The following is a 24,245-nucleotide window of genomic DNA, read 5'->3' as shown; positions in this document are numbered from 1 at the left end:
TTGTTTGTTTGTTTGTTTCAGACCTGTTTGTTTGTTTGTTTGTTTGTTTCAGACCTGTTTGTTTGTTTGTTTGTTTCAGACCTGTTTGTTTGTTTGTTTCAGACCTGTTTGTTTGTTTGTTTGTTTCAGACCTGTTTGTTTGTTTGTTTGTTTCAGACCTGTTTGTTTGTTTGTTTGTTTCAGACCTGTTTGTTTGTTTGTTTGTTTCAGACCTGTTTGTTTGTTTGTTTGTTTGTTTCAGACCTGTTTGTTTGTTTGTTTCAGACCTGTTTGTTTGTTTGTTTCAGACCTGTTTGTTTGTTTGTTTGTTTCAGACCTGTTTGTTTGTTTCAGACCTGTTTGTTTGTTTGTTTGTTTGTTTCAGACCTGTTTGTTTGTTTGTTTGTTTCAGACCTGTTTGTTTGTTTGTTTGTTTGTTTCAGACCTGTTTGTTTGTTTGTTTGTTTCAGACCTGTTTGTTTGTTTGTTTGTTTCAGACCTGTTTGTTTGTTTGTTTGTTTCAGACCTGTTTGTTTGTTTGTTTGTTTCAGACCTGTTTGTTTGTTTGTTTGTTTCAGACCTGTTTGTTTGTTTCAGACCTGTTTGTTTGTTTGTTTGTTTCAGACCTGTTTGTTTGTTTGTTTCAGACCTGTTTGTTTGTTTGTTTGTTTCAGACCTGTTTGTTTGTTTGTTTGTTTCAGACCTGTTTGTTTGTTTCAGACCTGTTTGTTTGTTTCAGACCTGTTTGTTTGTTTGTTTCAGACCTGTTTGTTTGTTTGTTTCAGACCTGTTTGTTTGTTTGTTTGTTTCAGACCTGTTTGTTTGTTTGTTTCAGACCTGTTTGTTTGTTTGTTTCAGACCTGTTTGTTTGTTTGTTTGTTTCAGACCTGTTTGTTTGTTTGTTTGTTTCAGACCTGTTTGTTTGTTTGTTTCAGACCTGTTTGTTTGTTTGTTTGTTTGTTTCAGACCTGTTTGTTTGTTTCAGACCTGTTTGTTTGTTTGTTTGTTTGTTTCAGACCTGTTTGTTTGTTTCAGACCTGTTTGTTTGTTTGTTTGTTTGTTTGTTTGTTTCAGACCTGTTTGTTTGTTTGTTTGTTTCAGACCTGTTTGTTTGTTTGTTTGTTTGTTTGTTTCAGACCTGTTTGTTTGTTTGTTTGTTTCAGACCTGTTTGTTTGTTTGTTTCAGACCTGTTTGTTTGTTTGTTTGTTTGTTTCAGACCTGTTTGTTTGTTTCAGACCTGTTTGTTTGTTTGTTTGTTTCAGACCTGTTTGTTTGTTTGTTTGTTTGTTTCAGACCTGTTTGTTTGTTTGTTTCAGACCTGTTTGTTTGTTTGTTTGTTTGTTTCAGACCTGTTTGTTTGTTTCAGACCTGTTTGTTTGTTTGTTTGTTTGTTTCAGACCTGTTTGTTTGTTTGTTTGTTTGTTTGTTTCAGACCTGTTTGTTTGTTTGTTTGTTTGTTTCAGACCTGTTTGTTTGTTTGTTTGTTTCAGACCTGTTTGTTTGTTTGTTTGTTTGTTTCAGACCTGTTTGTTTGTTTGTTTGTTTGTTTCAGACCTGTTTGTTTGTTTGTTTGTTTCAGACCTGTTTGTTTGTTTCAGACCTGTTTGTTTGTTTCAGACCTGTTTGTTTGTTTGTTTGTTTGTTTCAGACCTGTTTGTTTGTTTGTTTGTTTGTTTCAGACCTGTTTGTTTGTTTGTTTGTTTCAGACCTGTTTGTTTGTTTGTTTGTTTGTTTCAGACCTGTTTGTTTGTTTGTTTGTTTGTTTGTTTCAGACCTGTTTGTTTGTTTGTTTGTTTCAGACCTGTTTGTTTGTTTGTTTCAGACCTGTTTGTTTGTTTGTTTCAGACCTGTTTGTTTGTTTGTTTGTTTCAGACCTGTTTGTTTGTTTGTTTGTTTCAGACCTGTTTGTTTGTTTGTTTGTTTGTTTCAGACCTGTTTGTTTGTTTGTTTGTTTCAGACCTGTTTGTTTGTTTGTTTGTTTGTTTCAGACCTGTTTGTTTGTTTGTTTCAGACCTGTTTGTTTGTTTGTTTCAGACCTGTTTGTTTGTTTGTTTGTTTGTTTCAGACCTGTTTGTTTGTTTCAGACCTGTTTGTTTGTTTGTTTGTTTGTTTCAGACCTGTTTGTTTGTTTGTTTGTTTCAGACCTGTTTGTTTGTTTGTTTGTTTGTTTGTTTCAGACCTGTTTGTTTGTTTGTTTGTTTCAGACCTGTTTGTTTGTTTGTTTGTTTCAGACCTGTTTGTTTGTTTGTTTGTTTCAGACCTGTTTGTTTGTTTGTTTCAGACCTGTTTGTTTGTTTCAGACCTGTTTGTTTGTTTGTTTGTTTCAGACCTGTTTGTTTGTTTGTTTCAGACCTGTTTGTTTGTTTCAGACCTGTTTGTTTGTTTGTTTGTTTGTTTGTTTCAGACCTGTTTGTTTGTTTGTTTGTTTGTTTCAGACCTGTTTGTTTGTTTGTTTGTTTCAGACCTGTTTGTTTGTTTCAGACCTGTTTGTTTGTTTGTTTCAGACCTGTTTGTTTGTTTGTTTGTTTCAGACCTGTTTGTTTGTTTGTTTCAGACCTGTTTGTTTGTTTCAGACCTGTTTGTTTGTTTGTTTGTTTCAGACCTGTTTGTTTGTTTGTTTGTTTCAGACCTGTTTGTTTGTTTGTTTGTTTCAGACCTGTTTGTTTGTTTGTTTCAGACCTGTTTGTTTGTTTCAGACCTGTTTGTTTGTTTCAGACCTGTTTGTTTGTTTGTTTCAGACCTGTTTGTTTGTTTGTTTGTTTCAGACCTGTTTGTTTGTTTGTTTGTTTCAGACCTGTTTGTTTGTTTGTTTGTTTCAGACCTGTTTGTTTGTTTCAGACCTGTTTGTTTGTTTCAGACCTGTTTGTTTGTTTGTTTGTTTCAGACCTGTTTGTTTGTTTGTTTCAGACCTGTTTGTTTGTTTCAGACCTGTTTGTTTGTTTCAGACCTGTTTGTTTGTTTGTTTCAGACCTGTTTGTTTGTTTGTTTGTTTGTTTCAGACCTGTTTGTTTGTTTGTTTCAGACCTGTTTGTTTGTTTGTTTGTTTGTTTCAGACCTGTTTGTTTGTTTGTTTGTTTGTTTGTTTCAGACCTGTTTGTTTGTTTGTTTGTTTCAGACCTGTTTGTTTGTTTGTTTCAGACCTGTTTGTTTGTTTGTTTGTTTCAGACCTGTTTGTTTGTTTGTTTGTTTCAGACCTGTTTGTTTGTTTGTTTGTTTCAGACCTGTTTGTTTGTTTGTTTGTTTCAGACCTGTTTGTTTGTTTGTTTGTTTGTTTCAGACCTGTTTGTTTGTTTGTTTCAGACCTGTTTGTTTGTTTGTTTCAGACCTGTTTGTTTGTTTGTTTGTTTGTTTGTTTGTTTCAGACCTGTTTGTTTGTTTCAGACCTGTTTGTTTGTTTGTTTGTTTGTTTCAGACCTGTTTGTTTGTTTGTTTGTTTCAGACCTGTTTGTTTGTTTGTTTGTTTGTTTCAGACCTGTTTGTTTGTTTGTTTGTTTCAGACCTGTTTGTTTGTTTGTTTGTTTCAGACCTGTTTGTTTTTTTGTTTGTTTCAGACCTGTTTGTTTGTTTGTTTGTTTCAGACCTGTTTGTTTGTTTGTTTGTTTCAGACCTGTTTGTTTGTTTCAGACCTGTTTGTTTGTTTGTTTCAGACCTGTTTGTTTGTTTCAGACCTGTTTGTTTGTTTGTTTGTTTGTTTGTTTCAGACCTGTTTGTTTGTTTGTTTGTTTCAGACCTGTTTGTTTGTTTGTTTGTTTCAGACCTGTTTGTTTGTTTCAGACCTGTTTGTTTGTTTCAGACCTGTTTGTTTGTTTGTTTCAGACCTGTTTGTTTGTTTGTTTGTTTCAGACCTGTTTGTTTGTTTGTTTCAGACCTGTTTGTTTGTTTGTTTCAGACCTGTTTGTTTGTTTGTTTGTTTCAGACCTGTTTGTTTGTTTGTTTGTTTCAGACCTGTTTGTTTGTTTGTTTCAGACCTGTTTGTTTGTTTGTTTGTTTGTTTCAGACCTGTTTGTTTGTTTCAGACCTGTTTGTTTGTTTGTTTGTTTGTTTCAGACCTGTTTGTTTGTTTCAGACCTGTTTGTTTGTTTGTTTGTTTGTTTCAGACCTGTTTGTTTGTTTGTTTGTTTCAGACCTGTTTGTTTGTTTGTTTGTTTGTTTGTTTCAGACCTGTTTGTTTGTTTGTTTGTTTCAGACCTGTTTGTTTGTTTGTTTGTTTGTTTCAGACCTGTTTGTTTGTTTCAGACCTGTTTGTTTGTTTGTTTGTTTCAGACCTGTTTGTTTGTTTGTTTGTTTGTTTCAGACCTGTTTGTTTGTTTGTTTCAGACCTGTTTGTTTGTTTGTTTGTTTGTTTCAGACCTGTTTGTTTGTTTCAGACCTGTTTGTTTGTTTGTTTGTTTCAGACCTGTTTGTTTGTTTGTTTGTTTGTTTCAGACCTGTTTGTTTGTTTGTTTGTTTCAGACCTGTTTGTTTGTTTGTTTGTTTCAGACCTGTTTGTTTGTTTGTTTGTTTGTTTCAGACCTGTTTGTTTGTTTGTTTGTTTGTTTCAGACCTGTTTGTTTGTTTGTTTGTTTCAGACCTGTTTGTTTGTTTCAGACCTGTTTGTTTGTTTCAGACCTGTTTGTTTGTTTGTTTGTTTGTTTCAGACCTGTTTGTTTGTTTCAGACCTGTTTGTTTGTTTCAGACCTGTTTGTTTGTTTGTTTGTTTGTTTGTTTCAGACCTGTTTGTTTGTTTGTTTGTTTGTTTCAGACCTGTTTGTTTGTTTGTTTGTTTCAGACCTGTTTGTTTGTTTCAGACCTGTTTGTTTGTTTGTTTCAGACCTGTTTGTTTGTTTGTTTGTTTCAGACCTGTTTGTTTGTTTGTTTCAGACCTGTTTGTTTGTTTCAGACCTGTTTGTTTGTTTGTTTGTTTCAGACCTGTTTGTTTGTTTGTTTGTTTCAGACCTGTTTGTTTGTTTGTTTGTTTCAGACCTGTTTGTTTGTTTGTTTCAGACCTGTTTGTTTGTTTCAGACCTGTTTGTTTGTTTCAGACCTGTTTGTTTGTTTGTTTCAGACCTGTTTGTTTGTTTGTTTGTTTCAGACCTGTTTGTTTGTTTGTTTGTTTCAGACCTGTTTGTTTGTTTGTTTGTTTCAGACCTGTTTGTTTGTTTCAGACCTGTTTGTTTGTTTCAGACCTGTTTGTTTGTTTGTTTGTTTCAGACCTGTTTGTTTGTTTGTTTCAGACCTGTTTGTTTGTTTCAGACCTGTTTGTTTGTTTCAGACCTGTTTGTTTGTTTGTTTCAGACCTGTTTGTTTGTTTGTTTGTTTGTTTCAGACCTGTTTGTTTGTTTGTTTCAGACCTGTTTGTTTGTTTGTTTGTTTGTTTCAGACCTGTTTGTTTGTTTGTTTGTTTGTTTGTTTCAGACCTGTTTGTTTGTTTGTTTGTTTCAGACCTGTTTGTTTGTTTGTTTCAGACCTGTTTGTTTGTTTGTTTGTTTCAGACCTGTTTGTTTGTTTGTTTGTTTCAGACCTGTTTGTTTGTTTGTTTGTTTCAGACCTGTTTGTTTGTTTGTTTGTTTCAGACCTGTTTGTTTGTTTGTTTGTTTGTTTCAGACCTGTTTGTTTGTTTGTTTCAGACCTGTTTGTTTGTTTGTTTCAGACCTGTTTGTTTGTTTGTTTGTTTGTTTGTTTGTTTCAGACCTGTTTGTTTGTTTCAGACCTGTTTGTTTGTTTGTTTGTTTGTTTCAGACCTGTTTGTTTGTTTGTTTGTTTCAGACCTGTTTGTTTGTTTGTTTGTTTGTTTCAGACCTGTTTGTTTGTTTGTTTGTTTCAGACCTGTTTGTTTGTTTGTTTGTTTCAGACCTGTTTGTTTTTTTGTTTGTTTCAGACCTGTTTGTTTGTTTGTTTGTTTCAGACCTGTTTGTTTGTTTGTTTGTTTCAGACCTGTTTGTTTGTTTCAGACCTGTTTGTTTGTTTGTTTGTTTGTTTGTTTCAGACCTGTTTGTTTGTTTGTTTGTTTCAGACCTGTTTGTTTGTTTGTTTGTTTCAGACCTGTTTGTTTGTTTCAGACCTGTTTGTTTGTTTCAGACCTGTTTGTTTGTTTGTTTCAGACCTGTTTGTTTGTTTGTTTGTTTCAGACCTGTTTGTTTGTTTGTTTCAGACCTGTTTGTTTGTTTGTTTCAGACCTGTTTGTTTGTTTGTTTGTTTCAGACCTGTTTGTTTGTTTGTTTGTTTCAGACCTGTTTGTTTGTTTGTTTCAGACCTGTTTGTTTGTTTGTTTGTTTGTTTCAGACCTGTTTGTTTGTTTCAGACCTGTTTGTTTGTTTGTTTGTTTGTTTCAGACCTGTTTGTTTGTTTCAGACCTGTTTGTTTGTTTGTTTGTTTGTTTGTTTGTTTCAGACCTGTTTGTTTGTTTGTTTGTTTCAGACCTGTTTGTTTGTTTGTTTGTTTGTTTGTTTCAGACCTGTTTGTTTGTTTGTTTGTTTCAGACCTGTTTGTTTGTTTGTTTGTTTGTTTCAGACCTGTTTGTTTGTTTCAGACCTGTTTGTTTGTTTGTTTGTTTCAGACCTGTTTGTTTGTTTGTTTGTTTGTTTCAGACCTGTTTGTTTGTTTGTTTCAGACCTGTTTGTTTGTTTGTTTGTTTGTTTCAGACCTGTTTGTTTGTTTCAGACCTGTTTGTTTGTTTGTTTGTTTGTTTCAGACCTGTTTGTTTGTTTGTTTGTTTGTTTCAGACCTGTTTGTTTGTTTGTTTGTTTCAGACCTGTTTGTTTGTTTGTTTGTTTCAGACCTGTTTGTTTGTTTGTTTGTTTGTTTCAGACCTGTTTGTTTGTTTGTTTGTTTGTTTCAGACCTGTTTGTTTGTTTGTTTGTTTCAGACCTGTTTGTTTGTTTCAGACCTGTTTGTTTGTTTCAGACCTGTTTGTTTGTTTGTTTGTTTGTTTCAGACCTGTTTGTTTGTTTCAGACCTGTTTGTTTGTTTCAGACCTGTTTGTTTGTTTGTTTGTTTGTTTCAGACCTGTTTGTTGAGCAGCGGCTGCTGAATCGTGTTGAACAGAAGTCTCACTCCTTCATATTTCGCTTCGTCTCCGATGAGTTTAACCACGAAATCTGAGGAAAATAAAATGAACTAAAAAAACAGGTCTAAACCAGGTCTAAAGCAGGTCTAAACCAGGACTAAACCAGGTCTAAACCAGGACTAAACCAGGTCTAAACCAGGTCTAAACCAGGTCTAAACCAAGTCTAAACCAGGTCTAAACCAGGTCTAAACCAAGTCTAAACCAGGTCTAAACCAGGTCTAAACCAGGTCTAAACCAGGTCTAAACCAGGACTAAACCAGGACTAAACCAGGTCTAAACCAGGACTAAACCAGGACTAAACCAGGTCTAAACCAGGACTAAACCAGGTCTAAACCAGGACTAAACCAGGACTAAACCAGGACTAAACCAGGACTAAACCAGGTCTAAACCAGGTCTAAACCAGGTCTAAACCAGGACTAAACCAGGACTAAACCAGGTCTAAACCAGGACTAAACCAGGTCTAAACCAGGTCTAAACCAGGACTAAACCAGGTCTAAACCAGGTCTAAACCAGGTCTAAACCAAGTCTAAACCAGGTCTAAACCAGGTCTAAACCAGGACTAAACCAGGTCTAAACCAGGTCTAAACCAGGTCTAAACCAGGTCTAAACCAGGACTAAACCAGGTCTAAACCAGGACTAAACCAGGACTAAACCAGGTCTAAACCAGGACTAAACCAGGACTAAACCAGGACTAAACCAGGTCTAAACCAGGACTAAACCAGGTCTAAACCAGGACTAAACCAGGACTAAACCAGGTCTAAACCAGGACTAAACCAGGTCTAAACCAGGTCTAAACCAGGACTAAACCAGGTCTAAACCAGGTCTAAACCAGGTCTAAACCAAGTCTAAACCAGGTCTAAACCAGGTCTAAACCAGGACTAAACCAGGTCTAAACCAGGACTAAACCAGGACTAAACCAGGTCTAAACCAGGACTAAACCAGGTCTAAACCAGGACTAAACCAGGACTAAACCAGGACTAAACCAGGACTAAACCAGGTCTAAACCAGGTCTAAACCAGGACTAAACCAGGTCTAAACCAGGACTAAACCAGGTCTAAACCAGGACTAAACCAGGACTAAACCAGGTCTAAACCAGGACTAAACCAGGTCTAAACCAGGACTAAACCAGGACTAAACCAGGTCTAAACCAGGTCTAAACCAGGACTAAACCAGGTCTAAACCAGGTCTAAACCAGGTCTAAACCAGGTCTAAACCAGGTCTAAACCAGGACTAAACCAGGTCTAAACCAGGTCTAAACCAGGTCTAAACCAGGACTAAACCAGGTCTAAACCAGGTCTAAACCAGGTCTAAACCAGGACTAAACCAGGTCTAAACCAGGTCTAAACCAGGACTAAACCAGGTCTAAACCAGGTCTAAACCAGGACTAAACCAGGTCTAAACCAGGACTAAACCAGGTCTAAACCAGGACTAAACCAGGACTAAACCAGGTCTAAACCAGGTCTAAACCAGGACTAAACCAGGTCTAAACCAGGTCTAAACCAGGTCTAAACCAGGTCTAAACCAGGACTAAACCAGAACTAAAGCAGGACTAAACCAGGTCTAAACCAGGACTAAACCAGGTCTAAACCAGGTCTAAACCAGGACTAAACCAGGTCTAAACCAGGTCTAAACCAGGTCTAAACCAGGTCTAAACCAGGTCTAAACCAGGACTAAACCAGGTCTAAACCAGGTCTAAACCAGGTCTAAACCAGGACTAAACCAGGTCTAAACCAGGTCTAAACCAGGTCTAAACCAGGACTAAACCAGGACTAAACCAGGACTAAACCAGGACTAAACCAGGTCTAAACCAGGACTAAACCAGGACTAAACCAGGACCAAACCAGGTCTAAACCAGGTCTAAACCAGGTCTAAACCAGGACTAAACCAGGTCTAAACCAGGTCTAAACCAGGTCTAAACCAGGACTAAACCAAGACTAAACCAAGACTAAACCTGGGGGGGGCTTGGGGCCAGCTCACATTGAAACAACAATAATCCAGTGGAATAAAGTGTCTGAGCTCCGCCCCAACAAGAGAAAGAGCCACGAGCAGCTGGACGTACTGACCTGGCAGATACTTCATCATCTCCTCAAACGTTTGCTTCGCTCGGATCTGTTTGTCCTCAAGACTGCGCTGCTCCGAGACCTCACAGAACACTGCATCTGAAACATGTAAAAACACCTTTAAACACTGTCTGAAACATGTAAAAACACCTTTAAAACACTGCATCTGAAACATGTAAAAACACCTTTAAACACTGTCTGAAACATGTAAAAACACGTTTAAAACACTGCATCTGAAACATGTAAAAACACCTTTAAACACTGCATCTGAAACATGTAAAAACACCTTTAAACACTGTCTGAAACATGTAAAAACCCCTTTAAACACTGTCTGAAACATGTAAAAACACCTTTAAACACTGCATCTGAAACATGTAAAAACACCTTTAAACACTGCATCTGAAACATGTAAAAACACCTTTAAACACTGTCTGAAACATGTAAAAACACCTTTAAACACTGTCTGAAACATGTAAAAACACCTTTAAACACTGTCTGAAACATGTAAAAACACCTTTAAACACTGCATCTGAAACATGTAAAAACACCTTTAAACACTGTCTGAAACATGTAAAAACACCTTTAAAACACTGCATCTGAAACATGTAAAAACACCTTTAAACACTGCATCTGAAACATGTAAAAACACCTTTAAACACTGCATCTGAAACATGTAAAAACACCTTTAAACACTGCATCTGAAACATGTAAAAACACCTTTAAACACTGTCTGAAACATGTAAAAACACCTTTAAACACTGTCTGAAACATGTAAAAACACCTTTAAACACTGCATCTGAAACATGTAAAAACACCTTTAAACACTGTCTGAAACATGTAAAAACACCTTTAAAACACTGCATCTGAAACATGTAAAAACACCTTTAAACACTGTCTGAAACATGTAAAAACACCTTTAAACACTGTCTGAAACATGTAAAAACACCTTTAAACACTGTCTGAAACATGTAAAAACACCTTTAAACACTGCATCTGAAACATGTAAAAACACCTTTAAACACTGTCTGAAACATGTAAAAACACCTTTAAAACACTGCATCTGAAACATGTAAAAACACCTTTAAACACTGCATCTGAAACATGTAAAAACACCTTTAAACACTGCATCTGAAACATGTAAAAACACCTTTAAACACTGCATCTGAAACATGTAAAAACACCTTTAAACACTGTCTGAAACATGTAAAAACACCTTTAAACACTGTCTGAAACATGTAAAAACACCTTTAAACACTGTCTGAAACATGTAAAAACACCTTTAAACACTGCATCTGAAACATGTAAAAACACCTTTAAACACTGTCTGAAACATGTAAAAACACCTTTAAACACTGCATCTGAAACATGTAAAAACACCTTTAAACACTGTCTGAAACATGTAAAAACACCTTTAAACACTGTCTGAAACATGTAAAAACACCTTTAAACACTGTCTGAAACATGTAAAAACACCTTTAAACACTGTCTGAAACATGTAAAAACACCTTTAAACACTGCATCTGAAACATGTAAAAACACCTTTAAACACTGTCTGAAACATGTAAAAACACCTTTAAACACTGTCTGAAACATGTAAAAACACCTTTAAACACTGCATCTGAAACATGTAAAAACACCTTTAAACACTGCATCTGAAACATGTAAAAACACCTTTAAACACTGTCTGAAACATGTAAAAACACCTTTAAACACTGCATCTGAAACATGTAAAAACACCTTTAAACACTGTCTGAAACATGTAAAAACACCTTTAAACACTGCATCTGAAACATGTAAAAACACCTTTAAACACTGTCTGAAACATGTAAAAACACCTTTAAACACTGTCTGAAACATGTAAAAACACCTTTAAACACTGCATCTGAAACATGTAAAAACACCTTTAAAACACTGCATCTGAAACATGTAAAAACACCTTTAAACACTGTCTGAAACATGTAAAAACACCTTTAAACACTGTCTGAAACATGTAAAAACACCTTTAAAACACTGCATCTGAAACATGTAAAAACACCTTTAAACACTGCATCTGAAACATGTAAAAACACCTTTAAAACACTGCATCTGAAACATGTGAAAACACGTTTAAAACACTGCATCTGAAACATGTAAAAACACGTTTAAAACACTGCATCTGAAACATGTAAAAACACGCTTAAAACACTGCATCTGAAACATGTAAAAACACGTTTAAAACATGTAAAAACACGTTTAAAACACTGCATCTGAAACATGTAAAAACACGTTTAAAACACTGCATCTGAAACATGTAAAAACACCTTTAAAACACTGCATCTGAAACATGTAAAAACACCTTTGAAACACTGCATCTGAAACATGTAAAAACACGTTTAAAACATGTAAAAACACGTTTAAAACACTGCATCTGAAACATGTAAAAACACCTTTAAAACACTACATCTGAAACATGTAAAAACACGTTTAAAACACTGCATCTGAAACATGTAAAAACACGTTTAAAACATGTAAAAACACATTTAAAACACTACATCTGAAACATGTAAAAACACGTTTAAAACATGTAAAAACACCTTTAAAACACTACACCTGAAACATGTAAAAACACGTTTAAAACACTGCATCTGAAACATGTAAAAACACGTTTAAAACATGTAAAAACACCTTTAAAACACTACATCTGAAACATGTAAAAACACCTTTAAAACATGTAAAAACACGTTTAAAACACTGCATCTGAAACATGTAAAAACACGTTTAAAACACTACATCTGAAACATGTAAAAACACGTTTAAAACATGTAAAAACACCTTTAAAACACTACATCTGAAACATGTAAAAACACGTTTAAAACACTGCATCTGAAACATGTAAAAACACGTTTAAAACATGTAAAAACACCTTTAAAACACTAAATCTGAAACATGTAAAAACACATTTAAAACACTACATCTGAAACATGTAAAAACACGTTTAAAACATGTAAAAACACCTTTAAAACACTACATCTGAAACATGTAAAAACACGTTTAAAACATGTAAAAACACCTTTAAAACACTAAATCTGAAACATGTAAAAACACATTTAAAACACTACATCTGAAACATGTAAAAACACGTTTAAAACATGTAAAAACACATTTAAAACACTACATCTGAAACATGTAAAAACACGTTTAAAACATGTAAAAACACCTTTAAAACACTACATCTGAAACATGTAAAAACACGTTTAAAACACTGCATCTGAAACATGTTAAAACACGTTTAAAACATGTAAAAACACCTTTAAAACACTACATCTGAAACATGTAAAAACAAGTTTAAAACATGTAAAAACACCTTTAAAACACTGCATCTGAAACATGTAAAAACACGTTTAAAACACTGTCTGAAACAGGTAAAAATGGTGTCAAACAGGGGCATGTCCAGACCTCGGAGTTGCGTGATGAGAGACACGAGGCGATGTTCCTGCAGAAGCTGCTCCAGTTTGTGGTTCATGAGATGATCCAGATACGACTCGAATGAACGTTTAGCCACAATTCTGAGAGCGCACAGGAAGTGATGTAAGGAGGCGGGGACTCTGAACACTACCCGAGCTGAAACACAAACAGGAAGTGATGTAAGGAGGCGGGGACTCTGAACACTACCCGAGCTGAAACACAAACAGGAAGTGATGTAAGGAGGCGGGGACTCTGAACACTACCCGAGCTGAAAGACAAACAGGAAGTGATGTAAGGAGGCGGGGACTCTGAACACTACCCGAGCTGAAAGACAAACAGGAAGTGATGTAAGGAGGCGGGGACTCTGAACACTACCCGAGCTGAAAGACAAACAGGAAGTGATGTAAGGAGGCGGGGACTCTGAACACTACCCGAGCTGAAAGACAAACAGGAAGTGATGTAAGGAGGCGGGGACTCTGAACACTACCCGAGCTGAAAGACAAACAGGAAGTGATGTAAGGAGGCGGGGACTCTGAACACTACCCGAGCTGAAACACAAACAGGAAGTGATGTAAGGAGGCGGGGACTCTGAACACTACCCGAGCTGAAAGACAAACAGGAAGTGATGGGGGGGGGGGGGGGGGGGGGGGGGGGGGGGGGGGGGGGGGGGGGGGGGGGGGGGGGGGGGGGGGGGGGGGGGGGGGACTCTGAACACTACCCGAGCTGAAAGACAAACAGGAAGTGATGTAAGGAGGCGGGGACTCTGAACACTACCCGAGCTGAAACACAAACAGGAAGTGATGTAAGGAGGCGGGGACTCTGAACACTACCCGAGCTGAAAGACAAACAGGAAGTGATGTAAGGAGGTGGGGACTCTGAACACTACCCGAGCTGAAACACAAACAGGAAGTGATGTAAGGAGGCGGGGACTATGAACACTACCCGAGCTGAAAGACAAACAGGAAGTGATGTAAGGAGGCGGGGACTCTGAACACTACCCGAGCTGAAACACAAACAGGAAGTGATGTAAGGAGGCGGGGACTCTGAACACTACCCGAGCTGAAAGACAAACAGGAAGTGATGTAAGGAGGCGGGGACTCTGAACACTACCCGAGCTGAAAGACAAACAGGAAGTGATGTAAGGAGGCGGGGACTCTGAACACTACCCGAGCTGAAAGACAAACAGGAAGTGATGTAAGGAGGCGGGGACTCTGAACACTACCCGAGCTGAAAGACAAACAGGAAGTGATGTAAAGAGGCGGGGACTCTGAACACTACCCGAGCTGAAACACAAACAGGAAGTGATGTAAGGAGGCGGGGACTCTGAACACTACCCGAGCTGAAACACAAACAGGAAGTGATGTAAGGAGGCGGGGACTCTGAACACTACCCGAGCTGAAAGACAAACAGGAAGTGATGTAAGGAGGCGGGGACTCTGAACACTACCCGAGCTGAAACACAAACAGGAAGTGATGTAAAGAGGCGGGGACTCTGAACACTACCCGAGCTGAAACACAAACAGGAAGTGATGTAAGGAGGCGGGGACTCTGAACACTACCCGAGCTGAAAGACAAACAGGAAGTGATGTAAGGAGGCGGGGACTCTGAACACTACCCGAGCTGAAAGACAAACAGTAAGTGATGTAAAGAGGCGGGGACTCTGAACACTACCCGAGCTGAAACACAAACAGGAAGTGATGTAAGGAGGCGGGGACTCTGAACACTACCCGAGCTGAAACACAAACAGGAAGTGATGTAAGGAGGCGGGGACTCTGAACACTACCCGAGCTGAAAGACAAACAGGAAGTGATGTAAGGAGGCGGGGACTCTGAACACTACCCGAGCTGAAAGACAAACAGGAAGTGATGTAAAGAGGCGGGGACTCTGAACACTACCCGAGCTGAAACACAAACAGGAAGTGATGTAAGGAGGCGGGGACTCTGAACACTACCCGAGCTGAAAGACAAACAGGAAGTGATGTAAGGAGGCGGGGACTCTGAACACTACCCGAGCTGAAAGACAAACAGGAAGTGATGTAAAGAGGCGGGGACTCTGAACACTACCCGAGCTGAAACACAAACAGGAAGTGATGTAAGGAGGCGGGGACTCTGAACACTACCCGAGCTGAAACACAAACAGGAAGTGATGTAAGGAGGCGGGGACTCTGAACACTACCCGAGCTGAAAGACAAACAGGAAGTGATGTAAGGAGGCGGGGACTCTGAACACTACCCGAGCTGAAAGACAAACAGGAAGTGATGTAAAGAGGCGGGGACTCTGAACACTACCCGAGCTGAAACACAAACAGGAAGTGATGTAAGGAGGCGGGGACTCTGAACACTACCCGAGCTGAAAGACAAACAGGAAGTGATGTAAGGAGGCGGGGACTCTGAACACTACCCGAGCTGAAAGACAAACAGTAAGTGATGTAAAGAGGCGGGGACTCTGAACACTACCCGAGCTGAAACACAAACAGGAAGTGATGTAAGGAGGCGGGGACTCTGAACACTACCCGAGCTGAAACACAAACAGGAAGTGATGTAAGGAGGCGGGGACTCTGAACACTACCCGAGCTGAAAGACAAACAGGAAGTGATGTAAGGAGGCGGGGACTCTGAACACTACCCGAGCTGAAAGACAAACAGGAAGTGATGTAAAGAGGCGGGGACTCTGAACACTACCCGAGCTGAAACACAAACAGGAAGTGATGTAAGGAGGCGGGGACTCTGAACACTACCCGAGCTGAAAGACAAACAGGAAGTGATGTAAGGAGGCGGGGACTCTGAACACTACCCGAGCTGAAAGACAAACAGGAAGTGATGTAAGGAGGCGGGGACTCTGAACACTACCCGAGCTGAAACACAAACAGGAAGTGATGTAAGGAGGCGGGGACTCTGAACACTACCCGAGCTGAAAGACAAACAGGAAGTGATGTAAGGAGGCGGGGACTCTGAACACTACCCGAGCTGAAAGACAAACAGGAAGTGATGTAAGGAGGCGGGGACTCTGAACACTACCCGAGCTGAAACACAAACAGGAAGTGATGTAAGGAGGCGGGGACTCTGAACACTACCCGAGCTGAAACACAAACAGGAAGTGATGTAAGGAGGCGGGGACTCTGAACACTACCCGAGCTGAAAGACAAACAGGAAGTGATGTAAAGAGGCGGGGACTCTGAACACTACCCGAGCTGAAACACAAACAGGAAGTGATGTAAGGAGGCGGGGACTCTGAACACTACCCGAGCTGAAACACAAACAGGAAGTGATGTAAGGAGGCGGGGACTCTGAACACTCTGAGCCCCCGCGACCCAGAGAAGAGGAAGAAGCTGGAATTATTTAAATGAATGAGTTTAAAGACACTTGTGACACTCACCCACAAACATCATGTGGTCGAACATGCCGCGCTGCTCCAGGAAGTACTTCTGAGGGCACTTCCTGTCCGAGAGGTCACCGAGGTCACATGCGTTGTTGTGGTACAAAGTAGTGAAAAGCTGAAACCCCAGAACAGATTCAACGTGTGCAGTAAAAGTACTTCAGAGTGAGTATTTACAGTAGTATTTGTACCTTCTTGTCCCTGTGTGCAGTAGGACTCGGCGTGTGCAGTAAAAGTACTTCACAGTGAGTATTTGCAGTAGTAGTTGTACCTTCTTGTCCGTGTGTGCAGTAGGACTCGGCGTGTGCAGTAAAAGTACTTCACAGTGAGTATTTGCAGTAGTAGTTGTACCTTCTTGTCCGTGTGTGCAGTAGGACTCGGCGTGTGCAGTAAAAGTACTTCAGAGTGAGTATTTGCAGTAGTATTTGTACCTTCTTGTCCGTGTGTGCAGTAGGACTCGGCGTGTGCAGTAAAAGTACTTCAGAGTGAGTATTTGCAGTAGTATTTGTACCTTCTTGTCCGTGTGTGCAGTAGGACTCGGCGTGTGCAGTAAAAGTACTTCACAGTGAGTATTTGCAGTAGTATTTGTACCTTCTTGTCCGTGTGTGCAGTAGGACTCGGCGTGTGCAGTAAAAGTACTTCACAGTGAGTATTTGCAGTAGTATTTGTACCTTCTTGTCCCTGTGTGCAGTAGGACTCGGCGTGTGCAGTAAAAGTACTTCACAGTGAGTATTTGCAGTAGTATTTGTACCTTCTTGTCCGTGTGTGCAGTAGGACTCGGCGTGTGCAGTAAAAGTACTTCAGAGTGAGTATTTGCAGTAGTATTTGTACCTTCTTGTCCCTGTGTGCAGTAGGACTCGGCGTGTCCAGTAAAAGTACTTCAGAGTGAGTATTTGCAGTAGTATTTGTACCTTCTTGTCCCTGTGTGCAGTAGGACTCGGCGTGTCCAGTAAAAGTACTTCAGAGTGAGTATTTGCAGTAGTATTTGTACCTTCTTGTCCCTGTGTGCAGTAGGACTCGGCGTGTCCAGTAAAAGTACTTCAGAGTGAGTATTTGCAGTAGTATTTGTACCTTCTTGTCCCTGTGTGCAGTAGGACTCGGCGTGTCCAGTAAAAGTACTTCAGAGTGAGTATTTGCAGTAGTATTTGTACCTTCTTGTCCGTGTGTGCAGTAGGACTCGGCGTGTGCAGTAAAAGTACTTCACAGTGAGTATTTGCAGTAGTATTTGTACCTTCTTGTCCGTGTGTGCAGTAGGACTCGGCGTGTCCAGTAAAAGTACTTCAGAGTGAGTATTTGCAGTAGTATTTGTACCTTCTTGTCCCTGTGTGCAGTAGGACTCGGCGTGTCCAGTAAAAGTACTTCAGAGTGAGTATTTGCAGTAGTATTTGTACCTTCTTGTCCCTGTGTGCAGTAGGACTCGGCGTGTCCAGTAAAAGTACTTCAGAGTGAGTATTTGCAGTAGTATTTGTACCTTCTTGTCCGTGTGTGCAGTAGGACTCAACACCGTGAGCTCGTTGCGACTCGGTTTGGGTTTGGGAGATTCACACGAGTTAAAGAACGACTGAAGGAACGGATCCAGGTTCTGCCCTTTCTGTGGAGACAAAAGACACGTCCAGAAGGTTCAGTTGAAGACATGTCCAGAAGGTTCAGTTGAAGACACGTCCAGAAGGTTCAGTTGAAGACATGTCCAGAAGGTTCAGTTGAAGACATGTCCAGAAGGTTCAGTTGAAGACATGTCCAGAAGGTTCAGTTGAAGACATGTCCAGAAGGTTCAGTTGAAGACATGTCCAGAAGGTTCAGTTGAAGACATGTCCAGAAGGTTCAGTTGAAGACATGTCCAGAAGGTTCAGTTGAAGACATGTCCAGAAGGTTCAGTTGAAGACATGTCCAGAAGGTTCAGTTGGTCAGATTGCTCACCTCTTTCATGAGTTTCCCAGGGACGGACTTGAAGATTTTACCTGAGAAGAAGCAGCAGATACTGTCAGGAAACGTTTGACCATCGACCACAACATTCTACTGCAGAGGTTAGAATGTGATGTAGGTGTCAGAGGCCCCGCCCTCAGAGGCCCCGCCCTCAGCTGCTTTACATCCTATTTATCTGATTGGTACCAGTTTGTTCACGTAAACCAGAGCTCCTCACCTTGTTCTAAAGTAATTTACGGTGTGCCACAGGGGTCAGTACTCGGTCCAATTCTGTTTCCTCTTTACATGCTGCCGTTAGGTCACATGATCAGGTCACATGATCAGGTCACATGGCATTAACACTCAGCTGTATTTATCAATGAACCTGATCAGAGCGATCAAGGAGACAGACTTAGAGCTCGTGTGAAGGAGATAAAAACCTGGAGGACACTTAATGATCTGCTTCTTAACCCTGAACAAACCGAGGTCATTGTGCTGGAGGTCATTGTGCTGGAGGTCATTGTGCTGGAGGTCATTGTGCAGGAGGTCATTGTGCAGGAGGTCATTGTGCAGGAGGTCATTGTGGAGGAGGTCATTGTGCTGGAGGTCATTGTGCAGGAGGTCATTGTGCAGGAGGTCATTGTGCAGGAGGTCATTGTGCAGGAGGTCATCGTGGAGGAGGTCATTGTGCTGGAGGTCATTGTGCAGGAGGTCATTGTGCAGGAGGTCATTGTGCAGGAGGTCATCGTGGAGGAGGTCATTGTGCTGGAGGTCATTGTGCAGGAGGTCATTGTGCAGGAGGTCATTGTGCTGAAGGTCATTGTGCAGGAGGTCATTGTGCTGAAGGTCATTGTGCTGAAGGTCATTGTGCTGGAGGTCATTGTGCTGAAGGTCATTGTGCAGGAGGTCATTGTGCTGGAGGTCATTGTGCAGGAGGTCATTGTGCTGGAGGTCATTGTGCTGAAGGTCATTGTGCTGAAGGTCATTGTGCTGGAGGTCATTGTGCTGGAGGTCATGGTGCTGAAGGTCATTGTGCAGGAGGTCATTGTGCTGAAGGTCATTGTGCTGAAGGTCATTGTGCAGATAGTCCCACTGAAGCCTCCAGTTCTACTGTAAGAAACCTCAGAGTCTGATTGGACCAGGAGCTCTCATTTAAAGCTCATATAAATCACATCAGTAAAACAGACTCTTTCCATTTGCGCAACAAGAGCCAAAATCAGAAGAATCCGGCCTAAAAGTGAAGCTGAAACGTCTCCTGCATTTGTAACGTCTCGATTCTCCTGTAACTCCTGCTCACAGCAGGTCCTAAAAGCTCCATAAAAAGCTTTAACTGGTTCAAAATGCAGCAGCAAGATTACAAACAGCAACTAAAAGAGAGCACATTACGCCGGTGCTGGAGTCTCTTCACTGGCTCCTGTCCAGTTTAGAATCACATTTAAACTCCTCCTCCTGATTTACAAAGCCATAAATGACATGGCCCCTCCCACCTCAAAGATGCTATAGAACCATCTCATCCAATCAGAGCTCTTCACTCTCAATGCTGGACTTCTGGTGGTGCCAAGAGTCTCTAAAAGCACAGTAGGAGGTGGAGTCCTGTCCATGTTAAAGAGGCGACACAGTCTCTTCATTTAAGTCCAGGCTTAAACGTTCCTCTTTGAAATGACTTATGGTCAGACTAGTTAGGAACAGAAACATAAACCCACAGCTTCAGCTCCGCTGCCCTAGCAGCAACTCTGGGGGAAGTATGAGCTCTGTCCTCTTCTTCTGACTTATTCTATCAAACAATATTTATTTTTTAATTCCACTTGCAAACTGTTCACCGCCTTCTTTGTCTCACTCCTGAGGACCTGTGGACCCAGATGTCCCTCTCCTGGTGAAGTGTCCCTGCCCCGTGTGGACGGTCCCTCATCTGCCTGAAGAGTGGCTCCAGCTCCAGTCTCCCTCACGTCTGTGAGAGTCACATCCTCCTTCATCTGGAACTAACACAGGTTTATACTTTGTCCCAAGGAGGGTTTTTGTAGTTTTTCCTGCAGAAGGAGGAGCTAAGGACAGAAGGAGGGTCTAAGGACAGAAGGAGGGTCTAAGGACAGAAGGAGGGTCTAAGGACAGAAGGAGGGTCTAAGGACAGAAGGAGGAGCTAAGGACAGAAGGAGGAGCTAAGGACAGAAGGAGGAGCTAAGGACAGAAGGAGGAGCTAAGGACAGAGGACTCTGGGACATCGTCCCTCGCCACCACAGACATTGTTGATTCATTTCTCACTGTCGCCCTCAGAGGAAACTGTTGTTGTGATTTTGGACGTTACAAAAATACATTGAATTGAATTGAAACACCACATCTACATGAGCCTGGAGAGACCTCTGTACCAGGTGCAGCACCATGGGTTTAGTGGGAGGAGCCTATTGAACATGGGTTTAGTGGGCGGGGAAACCATGCCACCGAGGTTAAATCTAAAGGGTCAAAGTGCGTCCTACCCAGGTTACATCTAAAGGGTGTGTCCTGCCCAGGTTACATCTAAAGGGTGTGTCCTACCCAGGATACATCTAAAGGGTGTGTCCTACCCAGGTTACATCTAAAGGGTGTGTCCTATCCAGGTTATATCTAAAGGGTGTGTCCTACCCAGGTTACATCTAAAAGGGTGTGTCCTACACAACTTACATCTAAAAGGGTGTGTCCTACCAAGGTTACATCTAAAGGGTGTGTCCTACACAGGTTACATCTAAAGGGTGTGTCCTACACAGGTTATATCTAAAGGGTGTGTCACCCTAACCAGGTTACATCTAAAGGGTGTGTCCTACCCAGGTTACATCTAAAGGGTGTGTCCTACACAGGTTACATCTAAGGGTGTGTCCTACACAGGTTATATCTAAAGGGTGTGTCACCCTAACCAGGTTACATCTAAAGGGTGTGTCCTACCCAGGTTATATCTAAAGGGTGTGTCCTACCCAGGTTTACGTCGGGGAGCATCCTGTCGAGGAACTGTGACTCGATGCTGTGAGGAGACAGGAAGTCTGCGAGGAGCTGACTGTTACTGAGCTCAGGAACCTGCAGCAAGTTCTGACGTCCAACAAGAGAAAAACATTATAGTCCACATTCAGACCATAAACCAGACCATAAACCAGACATAAACCAGACCATAAACCAGACCATAAACCAGACCATAAACCAGACATAAACCAGACCATAAACCAGACCATAAACCAGACCATAAACCAGACATAAAGCACACCATAAACCAGACCATAAACCAGACCATAAACCAGACCATAAACCAGACCATAAACCAGACCATAAACCAGACATAAAGGACACCATAAACCAGACCATAAACCAGACCATAAACCAGACATAAACCAGACCATAAACCAGACCATGAACCAGACATAAACCAGACCATAAACCAGACATAAACCAGACCATAAACCAGACCATAAACCAGACATAAACCAGACCATAAACCAGACCATAAACCAGACCATGAACCAGACATAAACCAGACCATAAACCAGACCATGAACCAGACATAAACCAGACCATGAACCAGACATAAACCCTGAAGCACTGACTGAACATGAGGCTTCAGTTCTCTCAGTTCTCACCTGCAGGTACTCTTCAAACTCAGGCCTCTTGGACTCCAGGAACTCATAGTTCTTTGGTCCCAGGATCCGTTTAGAAGGAAGCTGAGCATCTGGGAATGGACCTGGACCAGAACCAGGACCAAGACCAGGACCAGGACGAGCACAGGACCAGGACAAATGAGAGCTCATTAGAATATAATGTCCATGTAATAACAATAAAGCCGTACACTGACGAGGACGCTCTGACGCTCTGTCGAGGACGCTCTGACGAGGACGCGCTGACGAGGACGCTCTGACGAGGACGCTCTGACGAGGACGCTCTGACGCTCTAACGAGGACGCTCTGACGAGGACGCGCTGACGAGGACGCGCTGACGAGGACGCTCTGACGAGGACGCTCTGTCGAGGACGCTCTGACGCTCTAACGAGGACGCTCTGACGAGGACGCGCTGACGAGGACGCTCTGACGAGGACGCTCTGACGCTCTGTCGAGGACGCTCTGACGAGGACGCGCTGACGAGGACGCTCTGACGAGGACGCTCTGACGAGGACGCTCTGACGCTCTAACGAGGACGCTCTGACGAGGACGCGCTGACGAGGACGCGCTGACGAGGACGCTCTGACGAGGACGCTCTGTCGAGGACGCTCTGACGCTCTAACGAGGACGCTCTGACGAGGACGCGCTGACGAGGACGCTCTGACGAGGACGCTCTGACGCTCTAACGAGGACGCTCTGACGCTCTAACGAGGACGCTCTGTCGAGGACGCGCTGACGAGGACGCTCTGACGAGGACGCTCTGACGAGGACGCTCTGACGCTCTGACGAGGACGAGGACGCTCTGTCGAGGACGCGCTGACGAGGACGCTCTGACGAGGACGCGCTGACGAGGACGCTCTGACGCTCTGACGAGGACGCTCTGACGAGGACGCTCTGACGCTCTGACGAGGACGCTCTGACGAGGACGCTCTGACGAGGACGCTCTGACGCTCTAACGAGGACGCTCTGACGAGGACGCTCTGACAAGGACGCTCTGACGCTCTAACGAGGACGCTCTGACGAGGACGCGCTGACGAGGACGCGCTGACGAGGACGCTCTGACGAGGACGCTCTGACGAGGACGCTCTGACGCTCTGACGAGGACGCTCTGACGAGGACGCGCTGACGAGGACGCGCTGACGAGGACGCTCTGACGCTCTAACGAGGACGCTCTGACGCTCTAACGAGGACGCTCTGTCGAGGACGCGCTGACGAGGACGCTCTGACGAGGACGCTCTGACGAGGACGCTCTGACGCTCTGACGAGGACGAGGACGCTCTGTCGAGGACGCGCTGACGAGGACGCTCTGACGATGACGTGCTGACGAGGACGCTCTGACGCTCTAACGAGGACGCTCTGACGAGGACGCTCTGACGAGGACGCTCTGACGAGGACGCTCTGACGAGGACGCTCTGACGCTCTAACGAGGACGCTCTGACGAGGACGCTCTGACGCTCTGACGAGGACGCTCTGACGAGGACGCTCTGACGAGGACGCTCTGACGCTCTAACGAGGACGCTCTGTCGAGGACGCTCTGTCGAGGACGCTCTGACGCTCTAACGAGGACGCTCTGACGAGGACGCTCTGACGCTCTAACGAGGACGCTCTGACGCTCTAACGAGGACGCTCTGTCGAGGACGCGCTGACGAGGACGCTCTGACGAGGACGCTCTGACGAGGACGCTCTGACGAGGACGCTCTGACGCTCTGACGAGGACGAGGACGCTCTGTCGAGGACGCGCTGACGAGGACGCTCTGACGAGGACGCGCTGACGAGGACGCTCTGACGCTCTAACGAGGAGGCTCTGACGAGGACGCTCTGACGAGGACGCTCTGACGAGGACGCTCTGACGAGGACGCTCTGACGCTCTGACGAGGACGCTCTGACGAGGACGCTCTGGCGAGGACGCTCTGACGCTCTAACGAGGACGCTCTGACGAGGACGCTCTGACGAGGACGCTCTGACGCTCTGACGAGGACGCTCTGACGAGGACGCTCTGACGAGGACGCTCTGACGCTCTAACGAGGACGCTCTGACGAGGACGCTCTGACGAGGACGCTCTGACGAGGACGCTCTGACGAGGACGCTCTGACGCTCTAACGAGGACGCTCTGACGCTCTGACGAGGACGCGCTGACGAGGACGCTCTGACGAGGACGCTCTGACGAGGACGCTCTGACGCTCTAACGAGGACGCTCTGACGAGGACGCTCTGACGAGGACGCTCTGACGCTCTAACGAGGACGCTCTGACGAGGACGCTCTGTCGAGGACGCGCTGACGAGGACGCTCTGACGAGGACGCTCTGACGAGGACGCTCTGACGCTCTAACGAGGACGCTCTGACGAGGACGCGCTGACGAGGACGCTCTGACGAGGACGCTCTGACGAGGACGCTCTGACGAGGACGCTCTGACGAGGACGCTCTGACGCTCTAACGAGGACGCTCTGACGAGGACGCGCTGACGAGGACGCGCTGACGAGGACGCTCTGACGAGGACGCTCTGTCGAGGACGCTCTGACGCTCTAACGAGGACGCTCTGACGAGGACGCGCTGACGAGGACGCTCTGACGAGGACGCTCTGACGCTCTAACGAGGACGCTCTGTCGAGGACGCGCTGACGAGGACGCTCTGACGAGGACGCTCTGACGAGGACGCTCTGACGCTCTGACGAGGACGAGGACGCTCTGTCGAGGACGCGCTGACGAGGACGCGCTGACGAGGACGCTCTGACGCTCTGACGAGGACGCTCTGACGAGGACGCGCTGACGAGGACGCTCTGACGAGGACGCTCTGACGAGGACGCTCTGACAAGGACGCTCTGACGCTCTAAC

The 24,245-nt window shown here is 43.3% G+C and overlaps 1 protein-coding gene across 1 annotated transcript in view; it reads right to left on the bottom strand.

The window, feature by feature from the left end:
- Positions 1-6,951: 6,951 nt before the first annotated feature.
- The window catches only part of LOC140372539 (sorting nexin-14-like), a 57,407-nt gene continuing 40,113 nt past the window's right edge, over positions 6,952-24,245 (bottom strand). The window contains exons 19-26 of the mRNA XM_072459671.1: positions 21,400-21,500; positions 20,746-20,857; positions 17,819-17,859; positions 17,373-17,492; positions 15,902-16,019; positions 12,521-12,685; positions 9,089-9,184; positions 6,952-7,056 (exon numbers count right to left, since the gene is read on the bottom strand). Of these exons, the coding sequence (XP_072315772.1) occupies positions 6,959-7,056; positions 9,089-9,184; positions 12,521-12,685; positions 15,902-16,019; positions 17,373-17,492; positions 17,819-17,859; positions 20,746-20,857; positions 21,400-21,500 (851 nt within the window). The 3' untranslated portion in view covers positions 6,952-6,958. The remainder of the gene's footprint in view (positions 7,057-9,088; positions 9,185-12,520; positions 12,686-15,901; positions 16,020-17,372; positions 17,493-17,818; positions 17,860-20,745; positions 20,858-21,399; positions 21,501-24,245) is intronic.

Source organism: Eucyclogobius newberryi, unplaced genomic scaffold (genome assembly GCF_026437365.1).
Source record: "Eucyclogobius newberryi isolate DKJ021-1_F unplaced genomic scaffold, fEucNew1.0.hap1 SCAF_248, whole genome shotgun sequence".
Classification (NCBI taxonomy): domain Eukaryota; kingdom Metazoa; phylum Chordata; class Actinopteri; order Gobiiformes; family Gobiidae; genus Eucyclogobius; species Eucyclogobius newberryi.
This window is presented reverse-complemented; position numbering and strand designations above follow the sequence as displayed.